General features: G+C 46.7%; 1 protein-coding gene across 1 annotated transcript in view; it reads right to left on the bottom strand.

Moving 5' to 3' along the window:
• Man1a1 (mannosidase alpha class 1A member 1) overlaps positions 1 to 23,333 on the bottom strand; it is a 125,194-nt gene that overhangs the window by 52,422 nt on the left and 49,439 nt on the right. The window contains exon 6 of the mRNA XM_010644948.2: positions 18,511 to 18,605. Within this exon, the coding sequence (XP_010643250.1) occupies positions 18,511 to 18,605 (95 nt within the window). The remainder of the gene's footprint in view (positions 1 to 18,510; positions 18,606 to 23,333) is intronic.

Consider the following 23,333-nt stretch of genomic DNA (forward strand, 5'->3'; position numbering starts at 1 on the left):
TAATTATTGGGTGAGTATGCAAACATATTTTAGGACAGCAGTCAAAAGAGCTTAAAGATCACAGGTTTGTGGTCTGAACGTATTTGTGGGATTCAAACCCCCCGTATCATCATGCAGCTAGTCACAGAAACACACGCCCAAGTTAACAGTTAAAACTTCTCTGTTTAACTGTGCTAGCCAGCGTTCTTTTTCCCATATTAAATTTTAATGTTTCAGAATGAAGAAGCTGCCCGGACCCAGCCCTGTTCCGGGGTCCGGGGTGGCGCGCTAGGCAGCTCAGCTCAGCCTCCTCAGCTGGGCCCCCACTGTGTGCAGCCTTTGTGGACCCAGATGACCAAAATCCGCCAGGACGCAGAATGCTGCCTTGTCTGGAGGACGGCACACAGCAAACCGAATACTGGGGGATTGTTAGGGTACAAATGTGTGCACGTCACCCGCGCGCGTCTCCCTGAAGCCCCATTCTTCCTGTCTGAAGTCTGACTCACCCGTGGGCGCTGGGGACGGCTCCCAGTAGCCGGCGACGACCACCTGTGGCCCTGAAATTCTGCACTGATCCACTCTTCCGAGTCTCCACGCCTCCCTCCCCGTCTTCCAATTTCTGGGTCCTGCCATAAACATTACCCCAACAAAACTAAGGGGATTTATTAAGCTCACTTCACCAAATAAAGAAAGCACGGCTTAGAGAAGTGGCCACACTTTCACAAAGTCATATCCCATAAAATGCAGCGTCTCCACACACACAGCTTCATGCCTGCCACCACCCTTTCCTTCTGTCGTTCTTAAAAATATCAGTCAGCGCAGTGACTGTCCGAGGCTTAAACATCTCGGCCAACCTGAGGTTCTGCACCGACCCATTTGCAGTGTCCATGTGCAGACGGCTTCCAGGTATCAAAGGTGCAGAGCCCTCGAGTTATGACCGGGGCTGACACACGAACAACTTGGGCTAGCCAGGTAAATGGAGGGCTCCTCTGCCTCTTGTCATCTATAGCGTGTACCCAGGCAAACATCCTGATCTCAGCTGTACTGACGTACAACCAACTTGAGTCACAAGCAGCCCTTGGGAACAGACCGAGTGCCTCAGTCAGGGGTCCCCTGCGTGGGGCTGGCGGCTCTTGGGGACAGAGGAGAGGATATCTCACGGAAGACAGGGGTCAATCTGCGAATGACAGCGCGGAGAGGGAGGAGGAGCGAGCACACGAGAAAGTGCAATGGTTTTGTCCACAGCCACGGAGCAGCGCTTGTAAAACTGCGTACTCTGAGGGCTCGGCAGGTAATTCCCCGACCTTTGAGAGGAATGCAATAACATTTTAAAAGAAAAAACGCACAGAAAATCCAAGCTATCTGTACAAATTTTCCTACAGTTATCAGAAATGTCATCTACATTCAATGATTTATGTGATTTTTATTGTACTTCGGGGAGAGAAGGAGAATAGATTTATGCTTAAATTTTGGAAAACTGTTCACTGATGAAGCCCTTATGGTAATTGTCCTGGGTCTGCTTATTAATTTGTCACAATTAAGTCAATAAAAGCTTTACTAATGTCCTATTACTTGATTGGTTTTGAAAGTGATTATCTTAAGAACTTGATTTAATTGGAAGCTTCTCAATTTTCAAGGTACATTAAACTCTCAGTTGCATTTTAAGATTATTCAACATATGCAGGTCAATTACCAGTAATCACTGTTTTGAACAAATGTCCCATAAAACTATAGCATGACAGGACCAAGAGGAAAGGAGAGATTTAATTAATAATGCTGAACTCCATGGACATTTCAGGATAGAGGGCAATGCAGGCATTCACATAGTCGTGGTCTGCTCCTCAAACCCAAACAAAGGAAAACTTCCACCGGTGCACCTTACAGATGATGATAATGTGTCCTGACCGCTAAAATGCCAAAGGGTGCTGCCCGCACCATGCCCAGATGCACATTCATCTCCAGATTCGCAAGAAACAATTAGTTCTTAGAATCGCTCCCAACTTTCCGTCCCCGGTTAATAAGGGAATGCAATCAATAACTGTCCACCCCCTTTCCAGACCAGATCAACCGCAGCTACTGCGCGCTGGGGAGAGGCAGAGTGGTTAACGACCCCGGAGACAGGGAGGCCTCAACAGAACTACCGGCTGCGATCCGACTCCCACTCAAATACTCAAGGCGTCTGGCTGAACATTTACAACAATCAGCAGTCACGAGGGCTGAGAAAGTGTCACGTACCTGGGCTAGCACTGCAACGTCTATTCAAACTGCTTCCCAAACAGCGATACTCGGAAGCTTTGCCTCACATTACAAGAGCTCGGTCTTGCAGCAATCATAGGAGGCTGGATTGCTGGCTCCTTACGGTTCCTTGAAAAGATTACGGAATTGCTGGCCTACAAGGTGGGATACGAAGTGACATGCGCTGACTGGTCCCCAGCCCAAGCTCCATGCACAGCATAAATTCTACATTGCCAAGGCCGATCTGCTGCCAACTGTGTGGACAGTGAACGAAGCAGAATCTGTCGAACACTGGCTGTGTGTGTGCAGGAGGAAAACTTCCAGCTGGCTGCGTTCCAGCGATGGTACCTGTCCTGGTGTGAGATTTTCCTGGTGTTAGAGGGAGTGAGACAGTGGGAGTGCAGTGGGGAGCTGTGCTCATCCTGAACTCCCCAGGGCTCGGCACTGCCTGAGACTAAACCTACTGCACCCAGAGCGAGGAAGGCCCCCCGGACTTCTGCAACCAAGGTCCTTTTCTTAGGGGCCCCGGGGACGGACCTTCTGTCCTGTTTACACACCACCTTCGATACGTTTCTGCACTAGCTGCTCACAGGCTGCCAACCACCCTAACACGACAGACCTCCTGGAGCACAGAAAAAACATTTAGAAATAACAAATCCACGGCTGAGTGACTCAGCAACCGGGACGCTGCACTGCACCTCAGTGCTCTGCTCTTGCCTTACCGAAGGGCAGCAAGGAATAAGGGACACTGGAAAACCTCTTCACCTGGGCGCCCAGGTCGGTTATGACCAGCAAGGTGGGAAGGACGGTGACAGCTTAGGAGTCCGGGGGCTCTTTCACTCCCTGCTGCCGAGGCGTGTGACTGCCCTGCTGTTCAGCGGCTTGTGCTTCCATCCCCACGGAGGAGGCCACACAGAGGTACATCGACACCGTGTGCTGCTGTCCTCACACAATACCTTCAGTTCTGAGCACCAGGCAGCACGGAGCTCTCCGGCTGGCGGGGGGCTCAGAAGAGGCGGCCTTCCCCTTGCTCCTCTGGTTACCTCTTCTGCTCCTCAGGTCGGGACCAGGTCTCCGCGTCTCATACTAGCCCAGCCCAGTAACAGCGACCTTCCGGAGGCGAAGGCATAGGCTGCAACCCAAACCCACTTACTCATCACAAAGCACCAACACTGCAGTTAAATCTCAACACTGAGGGTGTAGTTCAGAAAAAAACCCCAAAACTCATGCATTAACGTTTTTTGTCTTAAAAGAAAACCAAATGACACTTGTGCCACCAGTTCTGCATTCCTGTTAGGAGGAGGCACAGGTGTGGCTCTGTGGAAATGGTGGTGCTTTTAACCATTACCTTGAAGGTCGCAGTGAAAAACACCTTTTCTTCCTCTCTATACTAGGATGGCTCAGAGTTTGCTTTCTAGTCTCACCAGATTAAAAAAAAGTACAAGGGGAAAGAGTAAATGTAAGATCTCTGTGGGTTTTGAGTAATGTTTGGAATTAGCTAATTTTCAGAAGAAGCAAAAAACTGCCTACAGTTAAGTGGAAACATAATTATCAACAAAACTATATTAATGACACAAAAAATGCATCCCCTGTCTGTGCCCCAACAGTGGAGCTGGCTTTCTGGTGAAGCAAGCGTCCCGCCTGGGCCGGTCGGTCACTTCTGACAGTGGCTCCCAGGGTGGACCCGGACAGCAGTGGCAGCTTGTGCTTCTGCGGGGATCTGGACGAAAAGCAAATTGCTGAACCTCATAAAAACTCTACCGAGTTGAGAGCTCTGCATCTAGATGCAATCCGTGTCTGTCTGAATGAATGCTCCGGTAGTTCTCATACACTGCAGCTTGCAAACACCACTCCACAAAAGCCGGGTGCTCACAAATTTTGGAGTATTTTATATTTCACTAAACTGACCACTAATGGATAGAGAAAAGTTTTCAAAGGAAATTGAGACAAGAAATTAATCTCAGAGTCCTCAGGACATTCGTACTAGACCTAAAGCACTGATTCTCAACTCTACTTGAATACTAGCGTTCTGGGAACTCTGTAAAACAAATGCCAGTCCCTATCCACACCAGCCGGGACAGACTACACATCCCCAGTGACGCCAATGGCCGGAGAGCCTGGGCACCACGGTGACAAAGTGACCGCAGTAGCCAGACACTGCAGAGTGGTGCAGCCTGGGATCTAGGAAACAGGGCCACACGGCTGTCACTCCTCCTGGGTTTGTACCATAGTAATTAGGCACTAGCTTGGACTTGGGAAAAAGGACATAATGTTTTATTGCCTCCCATTCTTTTAAATGATTCTTTCAAATGTTCTAATTTCTGGAACTGATAATTCACCAATACAATTTTGGGGAGCAAATTCAGTTTTGACCCTCTATGCTGGCTCCTAAATAATTTAAAAGAGCAACAAGAGCCTGAGGTGAAGCTGCGTCACTGCATGTGGAGACTTTGCTCACACTTCCGGCAGCTGTGTCGCTGCAGCTCCCTCTTGGGCTGAGGGAAAGGGGTTGGAGTGGAGAGCAGCTGGGCTCAGGGCTCTACAAGCTGCAGAAGGCTCTCAGGAGGGCGGGAGCACCCAGCTGGCTCTGCCACGGGATTACTGCCCTGCAGAGCAGAGAGCTCCCCTCCATCTCCTGCCTTACTCTGTGTGTGGGCTCTCCAGCTGGACACAGGGTTGCATTAACACAAGGCAGGGAAGAGCATGTCAGCTTTATTAAATGTATACGTGCAAGGGGGTGACACAACAGGAAGTCCAAACAGTAGCCACAGCACAGGCTTTTATGGTTTAGACAGAGAACTGTAACTGTGTGCAGGGATGACTGGACCAGGGCAGAAATGCTAGGATGTCACGGGAAGAGGAACTGGGTGGTAGAGTGAATCCGCAGAAGGCAATGTTGGGAGCCAGTCATGGCCCACTGGCTTTTTTGAAAGATAACTTCTTTCTTTATAATCAAGGCATTGACACAATGTGTGGTCAGGATGTTCCTAATTAGCATTTGTTAACATTTGTTCCTTTTTAAGGACTGCACGTGTTAAACTTGTTTTTGACCCTGCACGGGAGAAACTCGGATAGCCAAAGATCTGTAGGAGTCAGGTGCTTCCTGTTGATGTGCCTTTAAAAGGCTGATGCTTGCCTGCAATAAACGTCGCCTTGATCAGACTCTTGTGTTGGCGTCCTTCCTTTCTCTCTACCCCATCTCCACCCTGCTGCTCTTTCAGGTTTGAGATACTGCTGGACAGTGCTCTGCATCACTGGCTCGCGACAAGTGGTGCCTGAACAGGGACCTGAAAGTAGATGAGGATATGTAATCCCGGACCCAGGTCGAAGGCAGCGACGGTGCTCCGGAGGACTGACCACTGCGCCTGATCCTCGCAGTAAGTCTACCGTTCACTTCGTGAAGAAAAAGTGAAAAAAGGTAAGAAAAAGTGAAAGAAGGTAGAGAGTGTCAAGTCCGTGGGAAGATTAAAAAAAAAAATTCTATTCAGAGCCTATGGAAGGCACAAGGAGTAAAAGTTAAAAGGGCACAATTAGAGGCCTCTGTTAAGATTCTAGACACAGTTTGTCCATGGCTATATGGTAAGGCAGAAATAAACACTGAAGTATGGGAGACAGTTGGAAAACAGTTGAATGAAGCCCTTGTGGCTGAGCCCGATCGTTTTCCAGAAGGTGCTCCTTTTTATTGGGCTTTGTTAAATGCAGCTCTCAGGACCCCAACCAAAAAGGAAATCTTGGCAGCCTTAAACGAGGTGCATGAAGGGTTACAACAAATTAGAGAGGAGCGCTCTCAGACTTCAGAGCCTCCTGAATCTGGTCCAGAAAAAGGCGCTAGAGAATGTCCTCTTTCACTTGAGCCCCCCGAGCCTCCAGATTCTGGAGGACCCCCCACAGCGCTATATCCCAGTTTTGAGGCTTTTCCACCACCTTCTGCACCACCCCCCTCTCAGAGGGAGGCAAACCTGGCTCAGTTACGTACTATTAATCAGAAGCTCAGTGAGGAACTTCAGCTGAGGCAGCAGATTTCATGCCTCTTGAGCAGACTTGCGTCTCTTCGTGCCTCAGAGGCCAGGCCTACCAATGAGCCCAATGGTAAAGACCCCATAACAACTGAAGGGTCTCAAGGCATAGCATCTCCTTTACAAGAGGCTCTCAAACGCGCCGCAGCACAAGGGGAGGAAGTCTTTAAACTATTCCCCGTCGTTCAAGTACAGGGAACCCAAGGGCCAATTAGAGAACATCGCCCTCTTGAGTTTAAATTGGTGAAAGAATTGAAGACTGCTGTAAATCAGTATGGCACTGCAGCTCCCTTCACTTGTGCTATCCTGGACTCCATTACTGGATCCTGGCTAACGCCAAGTGATTGGATTGCGGTCTGCCGCTCAGTTCTTTGGGGAAGGGGTTTTGCTTGTGTCTTTCCGCAGGACGCTGATCAACTGCGGTGGATCCTGGAGCGTTTTATCAGACAGATTAATGCAAGCCGTGAAAAGGACCAAAGACAATCTTCTGGTGTTATTTTGTGGGATGTTGTTACAGACTCTGTTAATCCCTTAAAGATAAACATTGTGAAGGCTCCTCCTAAGAGCTAATTCTTCCTGCTTTTCCATCTTATGTGCTTTCTCATACTTTGCCTATCATAGTAAATGATTATTTTTTACATCCACAAATACAAGGTTAATAGTAAATGAGACAGAAAAATATTAGGAAAGCTATAAGTAAGAGTTATACTTTTGCATCTTGTTAAAAACAGGTAAAGAAAGATATACAAGACCAGAAGGCCTAAGTATATCGAAAAGGTGTGTGGAAATCATATAAAAAGGTTTGCATTTACAGTCAAGAAGAGCTTTCATTCCTTTAACCCTAATTCTACAAGAGATCTCTCTTAATTTTGATCTGCAAAAATTTTGACTAGTCATAACAAAAAGATTTTATAATTCAATTGGCCAAAACCATCTGAGTGCACTCGTTAAAATTGTCTTATATGTTTGTCTGTCTTAAATGTTCTGGTATACAAAATGTATTTATATTGTTTGACCATGCAGGTTTTCCAGCATATTGTTTGTGATGGTAACCTTTTGGTCCAGGTATTCTCCTCTCTTCTGCTCTACCTACTTATGGTTGCATGTACATTTATAGACCCTACCACTACCCCTGAACAGCTTGAAGCTGGGTTTCCATTCTGGAGACCAGATTGGGACCCCAACACTGGAGCAGTGGAGAGAACTCCAGGATGTGTCTTGGTGCACAAGCGGAGACTTTATTGTCCAGAACAAGGATTTACATCTCAAGGGTTTTTAGACTGGTCACTCAAATATTACATGGACTTAAGCTTGTCTGTAGGACTTTGGTAAACAGATTCATGTCTTCTTCAGGCCAACATTTCGGTACTGCCGCTGAACAGCACTCCTGCATTGGTGATCACTGTATTCACCCGAGCAGTGTGGACGTGCCGTCACCCATGGCAATGGGCTAGTTCAGCTGGTGGTCTGATCTGTTGCCTAGCAACTGTAACGGTTTCCTTCTGGAATGTGTGCGTGGTACTCTCGCTCCCATGCAGTGGGAGAGTATAAAAGGAAGAGGTTCTGTAATAAATAAAGCAAGGAACATGAGAAGAAAAGTGCCTCCCGTCTCTCTGTCCTCGTCCTTTCAGGTTTAGGACCTGCTGGCAGGATCCTGATGTCGCGGCTCGTGACAAGTGGCGCCCGAACAGGGACCTGAAATTGAAGTGGAGAGCGGTGAGTAACCAGAGAAGCCTGCTGTCAAAAAGGACTCGGCTGAGTAGAAACGAGGAGGACACCGCTGTCTGGAACGCCCGGTGGGGAAAATCCTCGGAGAAGCAGGTACCAATGGGGCACATAGAATCTAAAATGAAAATTAGCACAGCAGTTGAGTCTTTACTCAGAGCCATTACATTTTCTTTCTGGTCTTTAATAAATGAGTACTTACAGAAAAGGGATGTACAAGGCTTAGATAAACACCTCAAAGAGGCCAAAGAAACCTTAGAGGAATTAAGAAAAGTAAAATCACAAAATTCAAAACATAAGGAAAAGGAGTCAAAATTGTATCCTGAATTGTATCCTGATCTAACTAAAATTCAAGAAAGCTCCTCAGAGTCTGAGGGAGAAAATGAAAATAATAATGATATTGTAGGAGCTATATTAACTGCTCATCCTCCTCCCACTGCTCCCATCGAACCTGATATAGAGAATATAAGAGAAATAAAAGACCTCAATTCAGATATGATCTCAGAGGTAGAACAATTAAGGAAAAGAGTTCACTTAGCAGAGGAAAAACAATCGCTCCTTAGAAGATTAGAAGCAATAAAGATAGATAAAAAGGTTATATCAAACCGGGAAGAAAGACTCCATAAGTTCACTCCCCTCCAGAAAGCGCTGAGGGAGGCCAAAAAGGAAGGAGAGGACTTGGGCAACTTCAGTTCTTACGCTTATCCAGTTATTGAGGAATTAGATGGCCAAGGTAACAGGGTGAGAGGGCACAAACCCATTGATTTCAAGATGGTCAAAGAATTAAAAACAGCTACAGCTCAGTATGGAACAAATGCACCATTCACTTTGGCCATTATTGAGTCGCTACAATTGTCCTTTTTGACGCCCAGTGATTGGAAGATGGTCTGTAAAGCGGCCTTAAGTGGCGGTGATTTTCTTTTGTGGAAATCCAATTTTTTTGATAATTGTAAGGAAACTGCTCGCCATAATGTTCAGGCTAATATGGGTCAAATCAATTTTGAAATGTTAGCTGGTGAAGGAGCTTATGAGGATGTTATTCATCAAATTAATTATGATCCTCCTGTTTATGCTCAGATAGCCTTGGCAGCCCGCAATGCTTGGACTGCCCTTCCCTCCAAAGGGGACCTTAGCTCTAGCCCCTCTAACATAAGGCAAGGACCTGATGAGCCATTTTCAGATTTTGTACATCGATTAGTTACTGCTGCAGGGAGGATTTTTGGTAATGTAGATAATGGCCTGCCATTTGTTCAGCAGCTAGCTTTTGAAAATGCTAATAAACATTGTCAGGCTGCCATCCGACCCTATAAAAGAAAAACAGATCTTTCAGGATACATTAGGCTATGTGCAGATATAGGACCAGGATATACTCAGGGATGGGCACAAGGGATGGCTATGGCCGCTGCCGCTCAAGGGATAAGTTTAGATACATTTTATACCAATTCACACAACAAGAAAGAGCTCACATGTTTTGGTTGTAAGCAACCTGGACATCTGAAGAGAGATTGCCCTAACAAACCCAGTTCTGGGTCTCGACCATCAGCTCTATGCCCTAAGTGCCAGAGAGGGTACCATTGGGCATCAGAGTGTAGGTCAATCTTTGACAAGGAAGGAAAACTCATCGATTCTTCTCAGAAAAACAATTATAAAAGACCACCCCCTAGTGGACGAAGGGACTTCCAACGGGGCCCACCTCGGGCCCCAACAAATATGAGGACAAATGTGAAAAGAGCTTATCCCAGCATTCAATTTGTCCCACAGGGGGCATCAAATCGAAATCCATTCATGACCTATTCAGAGCAACCCCAGGCAGTGCAGTATTGGATCTCCACACCTCCGCCTACACAGTGTCAACCCCTCAGATGGGAACACAAGCTCTCCCCACAGGAATATTTGGACCCCTGCTGAAAGGCAGCGTTGGAATCATCCTAGGAAGGAGTAGTTGGATTTTAAAAGGGGTTCTTCCTTTAACCCTAATTCTACAAGAGATCTCTGTTAATTGTGACCTGCAAAAATTTTGACTAGTCATAACTAAAAGATTTTATAGTTCAGTTGGCCAAAACCATCCGAGTGCACTCGTTAAAATTGTCTTATATGTTTCTGTCTTAAATGTTCAAAAATGTTTGTCCAATTATGTTTTTGATCAAAATAACGTCAAATACAAATAGATTGTTGATTTCTACAACCTGGCTTTATAGGATCAAATAAAAAACTTAAAAGATAATTAAATATAACCTTTAAGTTTGGATACGCTCCTGTTGGTAAATAAAGAAGCAGCTGCTCAGAAAATTTATTCTGATCTTTGTTCACTAATGGGAGCCGCCAAAATAATTTTCATAGCCTTATATAAAGATATGCCTTGTTAAATATGTTGTTAAATATGTCTATTGGTTATCATCAAAGGTCTGAATTATAAATATGTTTTGTAACATGTTTCTGATGGTTATCTTAAATATACTATTTTCTGTTAAAAAAAAAAAGGGAAGATCCTGTTGATACAAAGCTACATTACAGGACATAAGAATTCATACAATTATAATAATTATTATTGCTACTTTTCTGGTATACAAAATGTATTTATATTGTTTGACCATGCAGGTTTTCCAGCATATTGTTTATGATAATAACCTTTTGGTCCAGGTATTCTCCCTTCTCTTCTGCTCCACCTACTTATGGTTACAGATATGTTTATAGACCTACCACTATCCCTGAACAGCTTGAAGCTGGGTTTCCACTGAGGAGACTGGATTGGGACCCCAACACTGAAGCAGCAGAGAAAACTCCAGGATGTGTCTCGGTGCACAAGTGGAAATTTCATTCCAAAAAGCAAAAAGTTTCCCTTCTTTATCCAGAATGAGGATTTATGGGACTGGTGAACCTCCACAGTCCTTAATACTATGATTTTATGGAAAATATGTTATGTTACTATACCTCAGGAAAGGTTATTTAATGACACGTCTCGAAAGTTTTAAACTGGTCACTCGAATATTCCACAAACTTAAGCTTGTCTGCAGGACTTTGGTAAACAGATTCACGTTTTCCTCAAACCAACATTTGGAAACCTGCTGCATTGGGAGAAATATGCTTATGGTCAGATGTCAAAGTTACTAGCCTTAGTTTCAATATTGTTGGCATAGGGGCCTCTAATAATGTCTTGTGTTAATGCTCATAGAGACTGTTTATGAAACTGATAATATTAATTGTAAATTGACCAATTGTATATTCTCAGAAATGGTGACTTCCTTTCATTCTGTGATGGTTTTGAGACAACCTCTCTTTGTAATGATGCCTGTAAAAATTAATGAGTCCTGGTATGAGGAACAAGGGTTACAAATATTGATAGAGGTAGAGAAAGCTACATGTCAAGCCTTCAAAACCCATGGTATAACCCCTGCAGAGGCTGGTAGTCAAAGACGGGTAGAGAATTGTGGAGAAATATCCAACCTAAGACAGAGCCTGAGTATTAAACTTCTCATGGCTTGATGACGGGTAAGGGATTCCTCTGGACATTTTTCACCTAAGACAGGCACAGCCTTTCTGCTGAACAGGGAAAGTCCCTGCTCTAAATATAATAAAAAGGGGGATATGTTGGGAGCCAGTCATAGCCCACTGGCTTTTTGAAAGATAACTTCTTTCTTTATAATCAAGGCATTGACACAATGTGTGGTCAGGATGTTCCTAATTAGCATTTGTTAACATTTGTTCCTTTTTAAGGACTGCACGTGTTAAACTTGTTTTTGACCCTGCACGGGAGAAACTCGGATAGCCAAAGATCTGTAGGAGTCAGGTGTTTCCTGTTGATGTGCCTTTAAAAGGCTGATGCTTGCCGGCAATAAACGTCACCTTGATCAGACTCTTGTGTTGGCGTCCTTCCTTTCTCTCTGCGCCATCTCCACCCCGCTGCTCTTTCAGGTTTGAGACACTGCTGGACAGTGCTCTGCGTCACCGGCTCGCGACATGGCAACAGTTATTCCAACAAATGTCTCCATTCAGGCTTGTTTATGCAGCCAACTGCCAGCCCCTGGAGAGTAAGGTCCCACAGAGTGCACCCCTTCCCAGGCATCTCCACGCTCGCTGTGTGTGGGCAGACGAGCCGAGAGGCCCTCCGCGGTTAGAGACCTCAGGGAACTTGGGCTGAAACAGCGGTCAGTGCAACGGTCAGCATGCGTGAGGCGGCAAGCCCTCCATTTTCATATGCCATCTTTATATGCGTTTGTAGTCAACTAATGAGAATGAGACCATAAATTAAAATGAATCCAATGTGCACTCATTTGACACACTGCAATGTTTCTTTAGTGTATTAATTACAAGAGATCAACATATATGGTGAATGTTTACGTTAAGACATATTGTCAAGAATCCCCTGCAAAATCTTCCTCCTCGTTTTGAACACGTATCCCATCATTTTCGACACTTTCTCGAACCATTCTGGAGTTCTCTTTTGTGAGTGTCTTTACCAGGTGTGCTGCAAAATGCAGCAAATGTTGCTGCTAAGCATCATCCGGCAGAAAAGCAGGCTCAGAATAATCCTTATCCTGGGTCCTCCTCCACCTTACTCACTGGATCTGCACCGTGTGACTTTCGGTTCTTCAAAGTTTAGGTCATGATAAAGTTCAATGTTTTGGGTCAGCTCAGGACATCGAGGCAGCCACAACAGTGCAACTAAAGACCCTCGTGAAAGACGACTCCAGAACTGCTTCAGAAAGTGGTAATGATGGGATGAGTGTTTGAAATGAGGAGGGGTATTCTGAGGGGATTCAAGGCAATGTGTCTTTTACTGTCATAACTTTTAAAAATTTAATCAGACACCATATTTTCAATCACATCTTGTCACTAAATTTCCACAAAAGTTCATCAGAAGAGACACCATTGCTGTTACTTCAGAGAAGACAAACTCAGATAGCTGAGTACATTATTCAAGGCTGAAAGTTGTGCTAATAAGTGGCAGCTACAGCTAAATGGATGCACCTTGAGACTGCACTCAAGTGAAATAAATTAGACACACGTGTACATATCACATTGTTCCTCTGTTATGAGAGGCGGAAAGTGCAAATAAAGACCAAAATGATATTGTGAAATAGGAAGAAACTGTTCAAATGGGAAGGGGCTCCAAGGAGGGGGAGGGGGAAGGGAAGAAGGGAAACGAGAAAAGAAAGATAAAATGGAAACAAAGATCTTGTAAGTCAGAAGCTGGGAACAGGGGTAGAAGGGAGGGGAGGGGAATGGCAAAAATATGAATCAAGATACATCACATACAGGTACAAATTCCCCGTGATGAATGTGGTCATTATGTAATCCGACGTGTGCCAACTATTTAATGATAAAAAACGTAGGTAGCAGCTTTGCCATGGCGACCCGGAGGGGCAGTGTCTGTACCCCTTGTCTTACACCACCCGAGATCAGATGTATTCTGCAGTCTTGACTGTAAAGTCGCTGTTCCCCACGTCCAGCCTCAAACTTCTAGCAGGAAACTCCCTTTCTAGGGCTGCGATGCTAACCCTAGGCCAGCTATTCCAGGGACAGGATGCTGGTCCCTGCCCTCCTGGCCAGCACGCCTTAGCTTGTCGGAGCCCGCAACACCAGTGCCTTCATGCAACGTCACAGTGTGCACCCAAGGTTCAACAGCGCTGAACTGACTGAAAGAGGAGTGAGGTTTAACGTGCATGAAAACAATTTGTTCCACGGAAGTGTCACGGGGTCAGCCCCAGGCCGAAGGTTGTGTGTGATCCCAGGAGTGTCCAGTGACGGACTCGTGTCAGCTTGCTGCAGTCAAACCTGGACTCCTTCTCAGGAGCACCGCACACTGGCAGTCCGGGGCAAGCAGAACCAAAACAGCAACAGCAAAGTCCCAGTATGTGGTGTTGCTAACCTGTGCCTGCTCTGTGCCACCCTCAAGTGTGGCTGGTTCCTATTTCCGGAACAGGAAAAACAGCCAATGAATTAAAATGAATACAAGAGGGAAACCCAGTGTAATAAAACATCCAATAGGAGGACCGCCCCCCCGCCAATCAGCTTAAAATACTTAGAAATAGACAGTAGGCTCTCTTACTTTTCTAGAGTTGATAAACTCTTTCTTTAAATTCTTAAGAGATTCATGAAACATAAATAAAACATAAATTGTAAGATGAAGCTCTGATTTTATTTATACTTAGGCCTATATCACTGCAGCAGAACATTTTTAGAGTAATTAAGCAATACTTTTGCCTCTGGAAGTTTCTTCAAATCTGAAACTAGAAGATTTGAAAAACGCTAAGCAAATTTAATAATGTAGAGAGCTATGTGTCAACCATCAAGTAAAGACAGGAAAATATATGGAAGATGTTTTAAAACTGTTTAACCCATTAACTGTTTAACTGCATGTCTTTGCAGTTTAGGTCTATGAAAATTAGCTAGCTATCATTTCACGTGTCAGCATTTAGAAAAAAGCACGAAGAAACCCAGGAAGAGGGCTGGCATCATTGGGTGTAACATACACACCACAGGCTTCACGTAGGACGTTTCACTACTGGGGAGTATCGAGCACAGTGCTATTCGTAATGAAAGCCGTTTCAGGTAAAGGACTTTTCAATTTAGTTATAATAACATAAACTGCACATAACTAATGACACCGTGTGCGTTTTGTCAGATAATCAGAACAGTCGATAAATATAGCTTTGCCAGGCAGGAAAGAAAACAGGCGAGGGAGCCCCGTGTCCGTCAGCACCCGCTGCCTGACGGAGTCAGTGGAGCTGGGCAAGGCCCACAGCCACAATGGCAGCAGTCACAGCACACACTGCGGGTCCCACCTCAGGATCACCACGGCGAGTGTCACTCAAAATCCACAGCGAGAAACAAATGATAAACTAGCGCACAGCCAAACCACCTCATTCATCAAGAGGACAGGGTAATTACTGGCGGTGCCCAGACTCTATGCCTCGTGGTAGAAATGAGCAATGGGAGCACTAACTACATTATTTTAAATTAAGAACACACTTTAGAAACCCAAACTCTAATGTAAGTCTGCTCTATATCCGTTCTGGAATTATACCTAGAAATATGAAAATGGTGAAATGCTTGATTTTACAAATCACAGAGGTGATATTTTTCTGCTTCCAGATGGAGGGAAAAAATGCATACAGCCTCTTGCTAATGGAGTTAACAAGATCAGACATCAAACTTCGACATTTTCACATTAGAAAGACTGAGTTATACCAGAATTTAATCTGCTAGAAAGGTGGTGGTTTCTGTTTAACAGAATGTGACGCAGCTATGCATCCTCGGTGCAAGGCTGGACTGCGTGGGTGAAGCCAGCTAGTCTGGTCGGTGCCGTCTGTAGCTCAGCCGCCAAATGACTACTGTGCTCACTCTTCAGTCACGGTTCTAATCAGCTTACAGCTCAGTATGGCAGCTCTTCAGGCAAGAATCTACAATTGTGGCAGAAGAGACAATTTAAAAATATTTTTTCTGCTGCACAAATTTTAGGACAGGGGTCCTAAGGGAGCATATGAATAAATTATTTAGGTCCTCTGCATATTTCCAGCTTGTACAAATACTGAAATTCAATTTATCTTATTAGTATGTTGGCTTCAAATATGTACATAAAACTTCCTAATTCAAAACAGTGCTTGCTTTAAATTCATCCCAGTGAGCCCTTCAGTGTTTTCTTTCAACACCAAGCATCTTACCTTTGTGGGATACATATGTGTATGATTCAACATACAAAATTTATTGTTTTCCCAACCAGGTTGCGTCTGCCCTCGGAAGCAGGGAGCTGTATCTTCTGGAGTAAAGCGAGGACAGAACCATCCCAGGATGGAACAGAAGTACCATCCAGCAGGGAGCCAAACAGATGCTCACTTCTGACACGGAGGAAGCAGGGGGATGGATTTACTGGGGCACTAATCTAAATGGCCGAGGACTGTGGCTGGCGCACGGGGAAGTTCCCACTCTTGCTCCCTCGGAGATGTTGTGAGGAGAGGTCTATAACCCTCCGCCCCTCACTCATAGTTGGGGAAGAGCAGAGGAGCGAGGGCAGTGTGAGGCCCGTGCGGCTCCTGGCTGCACAGCAGTCCACATGGAGTACGTGTCCAGGCTGCGCCCCACCCGACACCCTCCCTAATGTTCTCTCTCCCTGGAAGACAACGGAGAAAATAGTTTTTCCGGGCATGTTTCTCACTGTGCCTTTGAAACCTTTGCTAGTGACAGCTCTTGAGGCCTAGAAAAGCAGCTTTGGGCCTGCTGTGCCCTGTGCCTGGGCCACACAGGCCACAGTACGCATGCACCAGGTGACTGCACCCAAAGGCAGTGCCAGCGATAAACATGGACACAGTCCCTACCCCTGCAGGGAAAGCTAGGAGGCGACAACCAGCTCCACTGGCCGAGGACCAGGTCAGTGAGCACGCTGGCAAGGCAGAGGGTAGAGGATTCGGTGGACAGACGGATAGCCAGGGCTTCCTGTGTGCATTTGGGTGAGTCACCGCTACATGGCAAGTGGGGACCGGGAGGATAAAATATGTAATGAAAGCTCACTCAAGTCACCAAGAAAAAAAATCCAGTGTTGCGCTCTACTGCCAAATAATCACCTAATTTCCTTTAGGTTTGGAAACATCAGAGCTGACCATTGTTTTTCACCACACACAGTTTTCCTGTAATCTTTCAAGTGAAACATAAAAGTCCTAGGGTGTTATATTATACAAAATAAGTTCTTATAAAATTTTGCCCCAGTTAATGAATTCTTGACAGGCACCTACAGGAGAAATAGTAGAAGATTCAGAACTTAGTAGTTAAGTATTCTGTTATGTACTGAAAAATATCTACTATTTACTGAGAAAGTGCTCCAGGGTACCCTGAAGCTAGATTTCGCTAAAGAAAGGCCTGCTTGGTTGCTAGAAGTAAGCATCAGTGAAGGTAAATATATTTCAAACAGCCCAATTTATTTTAAGAGGTCAGACAGCAGTGAGCGCTTGACACAGCGATGCCCTCTGTGAGGAGGGTGGTCTACGCAGCCTTCGTCCCACTGCTGTCCTCCAGGAAGTAGCAGGAACCAGCCACACAGAATGGCGGAGCTCATGGGTAGGCCTCCTCCCTCCAGGATCGGAACCAGGTTCTTCGAGCCCGACGGGGCTCCCCGGACAGGACCGTGAGCTCTGGGCACTGAGTAAATCCGCGCACTTGGGAGCAGGCGTCTGATGAGAAGATGCCCAGAGTCTGCATCTGCCAGTCCGAAGGGTCACAGCAGAGCTGCAGTGCTGTGCAGCTCAGAGGCTAGAGAGCAGACCAAACCCAGTCCTGAGCGGCTGTACGCACCGAGCATCCGGCTCTCAGCAGCTACCAGTGTGGTAGACTTGGACTCCTGTGCCCTTAACAGTTTTCTCAGAGGAAAAAAATAAGTTAATTGTGCAGTGCTTTTGTGAGCAGAGGGAGTGCCTGGTCGGACCATCCGTAAAAACAAAGTTTGAAGACAGGATGCAACAGAGAAGGTGCCAAATGCAGAATTCCTGGGCCTTCAAGAAGAGCCCAGTCTCCTCCCAGCCTGGCTCAGACCTGACCTGAAGACCTGGGGCCCAGGACCCGTGCGGCCCAGGACACAGCAGAGCTCACCCACCTCGCTTCCGGTACAGACAGAAACACAGACAGAAATGAGGCACCGACTTCCCACACCAATTGCTATGGGCAGAGAAAACAACCAGATAGCGATTCATCTCAGGACAGAATGGCACTAAAATAAATAATCAGGAAGAAATCTGCGTCCATCCTGTCAAACCACCCTGTGCAGCCCTTGGTGTTTCTGACACAAGAGCCATTCCGTGTGCGTGCGTGCATGTGAACACATAAGGAAACAGCAAAAGTTCCAGTTCGAGCTCTGCCAATTACTCATGCTCTGTGCACTTCCAGTTCTGCATAAACAAAACGCTCACCCGAGGTTTGGCTTCTGGTCGCTGTGGGGCAGTGGGTGACCGTGTATAAAGAGACCATCACACTGTATGGGACATCCCAGGAGGCCCGTGGCCATAGGTAATTTACGGGTAGGAAGGAGGCAGAGGGAAAGCTTGGGACGATTATTAAGGCAACACCTAGCGATCATGAAGACCCAGGCTGCTTCCTGGGAGAACCAGAGCGCCGGCTCAGCTTGGGGCTGTTTCTGGAGCCCGGTCACGGTCAGCCCCCCTCCCTGTGGGCAGCAATGGCCCCAGGTCCCCACTCAGTCACCCCAGACCACATGGGGGTACTCAAGGGTCCCAGTGTTGTCCCTCAACTTTCCCCGGAGCTTAGCTGGGAGAGTCCACACATAGGCTGGCTTCCTCGGAAACACAGAGACCGTGTGGGCCCTTCAGCGTGGCCCAAAACTGGGGGACCTCACGTCACACCTGGATTGTGAGAGTCTCTTGGCCCGGCCATGACCCAGACTCGTCAGCTACAGAGCTGAGAACTAATCGCTTCCCACCCAAGGACAGAACCCATGGGCAGGGTGGGATTCACCAGCGTCACTCGAGGAGTCATCCACGTGGCAGTACCCGTGAGTCCAGTCTCAAGTTATTTCACCTTAAAATACGTTGTTGAAAATGAAGAGTTTTACCTTTTTATATTCAGCAATGCCCAAGGTATTCCAGAAGGAGTATGAAATGCAGGTAGCAATTTTACCCCAAGTTCCACTGCTTTCTTTCGAAATATCTGAAAAGTTAAACAGTTACATAAGCTACTGTTGCAAGCAAAACAAATATTCTATCAGCTCACATTTACCACTCTTCTACTTTCATATTTCCTTAGCTGAAATAATAAAGGTTTCTCAACTAACAGATCACCTCACCCAGTAAGGTAAACGATCCAGAGCCATGATGCTCTGGGGGGATCCTGTCTCGACCAGACTGTCTTAGCAGTAAGTGGGGAGGGTGCCATGGGACCGATGTGCCCCCATTTAGCTGCTACAGTCTGGGGCTCTGGACCACAGGCAGTGCGGTGGACCACCGCCACCAGAGATGCGTCCTCTGCTAGGATTCAGGACACCGGGTGTTTCTGCCTTCAGCGTGGTGCTTGCAAGGACCCTTGGACAGGGCTGGATTCTGAAAGATATCCCAAGTGACTGACGAGTCCTCTCAGCCCTGGAAGCTTCAGCTTTCTCTGAGATCAGGTGTAGGTGATACAGACAAAAAATCATGTAGGTTCAGATTCTGCCCAGAGAGGCACGGGAAGGTAACATGCACATAAACATCGAGAAGACAGAGGAAAGGGGAACTGGAGACAAATCTCACGGGTGTCAGTGCTGCATCGTGGATGGCACTGGGAGCAGGAGGGGGAGCAGGAGGGCCCGCATCCCGGACCTGGGCTGGGAACAGCCAGGCGCAGGCGGGGAGCAGAGGCAGCGGGATGCACAGGGAATAGGGTTGCTTGCGTGGTCACAAGATGGGGATGCTGGTGAACGGGACGGGCTAAGGACAGAACACTGTCACGTTACTTGACCCTTGTAAGTCACGGACAGTTGTAAATGTGAGGCCGAGAATTTCATTGTTAGAATGGGAAATAAAGTTTTTGAGCAGTCAATTCAGTTGGGCAGAACGGTGCTTTAGGAAGATGAACCGGACGACACCCTCACAGTTTTAGGTCCAACACAAGCACTCCCTCCCTCACTGAGGGCGGGCTCCTATAGCTTTCCCTACCACACCAGGGAAGCCTGGCCCCTTCTCCCAGACACAGAATGACTGCCTGCTGGGCTGGGGCTTTGGGCCTCCTTCTGGCTCCTCCCCGAACAAGGGAGCCTGAGAAGGCACTGAGCTGCAAGGAGAATGGAGGACAGTCCGTCCTTGGCCCGCGGTCAAGCTTACACACATTTCTGCCAGAGAGAGGGAAGGGTTCAGGGTGCCGAGCTTCCCCGGAGACCCCACAGCCCGGGTCCTGAGCAGTGGTTATCCAGTAACTCCCGCTCTGTGCTACCAGCTGCCCTTCTCCCTCAGGCCCTAACTCGCATGTAGTAATGAAAGTTAAGAAAGACATGACTTTGGTTGGCAATCAACTCAGATAAACTAATGCCCCTTCCTGGTGCATAAACGTGGGCGCATCTGTAATACAGAGGAAGAGTCGGTATCGTTCCTCTCGTGCAGCACACAACTTCTCACACCAACAGCTGACCGCGCAGGGAAGGACAGGCGAAAGAAAACAGGTCTAAAGGTGCACCTTCCCGGGCTCCCTCCGCCTCACCTAGAGCCTTCCAGGTTGTCCCTGCTCCAGAGATTTATCCCATCCCCGCCAAGCCATCTGCTGCCTGTCTGCTTTCCACCCAACTTTTAAACTGGTAATTAACTCCTTTTCTAGACACTTACACAAAACAGCAGTTGAAACTGTGTAATTAAAACAGCATCTTGGACTCAGCCATACCGTGTAAGAGTCAGGGCTCTGGCTGTGAGGACAGAAATCTCAGCTACTGGGTAACTGTGGGCAAGAGACTTAACATGTTCCTGCCGGCTGCACCACCAGGGTCGTGCAAGGCGATCCCTCCAGGCGGCTGGTACCACTAGAGGTACATGCACATCCTCCAGGCTGCCAGCTGGGACGGGCGTGCATGTGCCATGGGTGGCTCAGAGTGCCCAGCAGCAAGGCACGAATTACAGCCCCGCTGTGAACCTGTCTCTCCCTGCCTTAAACCGTCATCTGCAGGACGGAGCTAACAGCAGCACTCACTGTTTCAAGGCTGTGAAAACGAGTAAATCATTGCAAGTAAAGAGCCCAGGACACAGAATGCCCACTGTGAAAGGTCAGTGGTAGTTTCTGTGACATGATCATGACATCCCCAGAACTTCCCAGGTGCAGTGCCTGACAGTCTTCATTGCCTTACTGCGGCTTGGGTGTCTTCTACCACTCAGGTTCCCGTTTCTCGGTCTCTTCCTGTCAGTCCTCACCCACTCCTTCCCGCCTCCACGCATCCCAGGCACCAAGTGCTCAGTCCATGTCACCTCTGTGCACACAGAAACCCACCTTCCCACACCGGCTCTAGGCCTGTGCCCCTGCTGCGCCCACACGTCAGTGTGTCTTGCTCCCTTCGGACACCGTCCAGCACTGTCGAGGCTGCTCTTCCAGCTGGCCTCCCCGTTCTGTCCCCAGCCTGCCTGCTCAGTCCTTGGGCGGAGGCTGGGTGTCCTGAGGCAGGACTTACTGCCCTTCAGCCAGTGCGTCACATGCACACCCGCTGAGGTGTGCTGAGCACAGACTACGCTCTCCAAGATGAGCACATCCGTGTTCTTACCTCCGGATAAAAGGGAAGGGGTGATGACAAGGAAGATCCTCCTGCCCAGCCTCCTGCTACTTCTCCTCATTCACCTTAATCCGGATCTGTATTACTAATTTCTGTATCTACCAAACAAATTCCTTGTTCCAGCAACCACAGCCATCTCACTGATGTCAGAACTGCTCCACTGACCTTTCAACTGCCCAGGAACCAGACACATGTATTATTTTCTGGTCTTAGCTTCTAGACTTCACAGACTCATTCGTCCAAGTGCCATCCAGCTTAGCTTTTCACTTGCACAGTTCTCTCATTCTGAAACACCCTTTGCCACCTTCTTTGGATCAATCCAAATGCCTCTTCCTTCAAGGCCCGGGTCAACTCTCACCTCCGGGCCAGGTTCTCTCTTCCGGGATCCCACACTGACAGCTGGTGTCACACCACGAGGTGCTCCTAAAGGCAAGACTGAGATCTCTCAACAGCTTCTTGTATTTCTCTTGCATCTCTGATAATCTTTGTAGAGTAGAGACAAAGATGCCAATTTTTCTGTTGTTGCTGGTTACACATCCCCCAGATTAAGCCACTTTGCACCTAAGCATATTGATAACACAACGGTGTTCCCATGGCATATGAGGAAGATATTCACATTCTCTGCTAACAGCCAGGATCAGAGGCCACCCCACTGCGGTGTCCACCCCACTGTAGGCTATGATGTCCTTCATACACCGGCCTCATCCTTCTCCCCGGGATTCCAAACCCTCGTGAAGACAGGTCTTTCCTAACGACGCCACACAAAGTCAGCCATCCTATTCGTGGTTTATCTTCTCCCCTTGGGGATTTCTGCCCCAGCATCGCATCCTAATCATCTCGTTTCCTTGTGAAAACCCCACCAAGTCACCGCAGAATGAAGGCATGGGCTCCCTCTGTTCCCTGCTGCATAAATACCCCATTCAGCACAACAGTACTCAACAAGTGATCATGTAACAAATGAGTGAGATAATCAAAGATTAATTAACAAATCTGGGGCAATGCAAGGAGAAACTTTGGTGTTATATTGTTTGTGAAATGCCCTGTGTTAGTCTACTAGTTGCTATTACCTGCAAATAATTGCCTCAAGAGTTCTAAAGTCTGAACTTTAGGAATAATTAGGGGACAATTACAAAGGAGTTTTGGATAAAAACATTAATTACCCATTGATGCTTTAAATAAAAATTATACACAAGCCTCCATCTGTTTCATTTCTCAGTATCTGATTTGTCATCCCATCCTGATATTTGAGGAGGAATCTAGATTCTAAGAGAGAAGGCCTTCCCACCTACAGCAATGTACATGTAGAAGTCTAGCTCCTAAGGTTAGATCTGTTAAAAGAACAGAGGAGCCATGTCACAAACCATTCTCGGGGCGACTCCGTCTGAGTTAGCACGTCTTGGATAATGTGTTAGAAGGTGAACGATCACAGAAGGCCCACAAAATGTCCTCGGTGCCCCCACCCCGCCGGGGTCTCAGCGCGGAGAGGACCCCAGGGTGAGGACCTGGACTCAGCTGGCCCTCCTACTTCACACCAGGCCTGGAGGCAGCTTCAGTTTTCTGGTTCTCAGTTCTCCCCAGAAAATGAAACAGCAGGGCTGATAATTCGATTTTTGATTCATTACTGAAAAAAACAGTACTAAGGGGCCACAAAACCAGGACTAAAGTGCACCTGACAGAGGAAGCAAAATTAGTACTTTCTAAAAGAGAGGAGGCATTAATTTGCCACCTAATTCTTAGTTGATCTTGGGCTGCAAGATCTGCTGATTCCTATATTTATGGTAGGGAAGATTTTATATTAAGAGGGCATGATGAAAAGTGACAGTGCACAAAATATAATCCCTGCTTATACAGAGGACATTTTCTTTTATTTTTTTCTTTAAAAAAATACCATTAAAAGAAAACAGGGTTTTATATAACTAGCAATCAGTTTGAGATGGGCAGACATCTTATGATCCAAGAACAATATTCAAAAATATTTTTCACTGCAGAGATTTTGATTATATTCATAGCAAAAGTCAAAACTAATAATTTGCTGAAAGAAGGGTGGTAGAACAAGATGAAATAGCTTCTAAAATAATCTTTCAAGCATATAACTAACAAATAGCTTTAAATAAGAACTTCTATGGCCTCAAGTTAAGAATTCCAAAATAATCACA

The sequence above is a fragment of the Fukomys damarensis genome, unplaced genomic scaffold, assembly GCF_012274545.1.
Source record: "Fukomys damarensis isolate Sample0158 unplaced genomic scaffold, DMR_v1.0_HiC HiC_scaffold_14, whole genome shotgun sequence".
Lineage (NCBI taxonomy): Eukaryota > Metazoa > Chordata > Mammalia > Rodentia > Bathyergidae > Fukomys > Fukomys damarensis.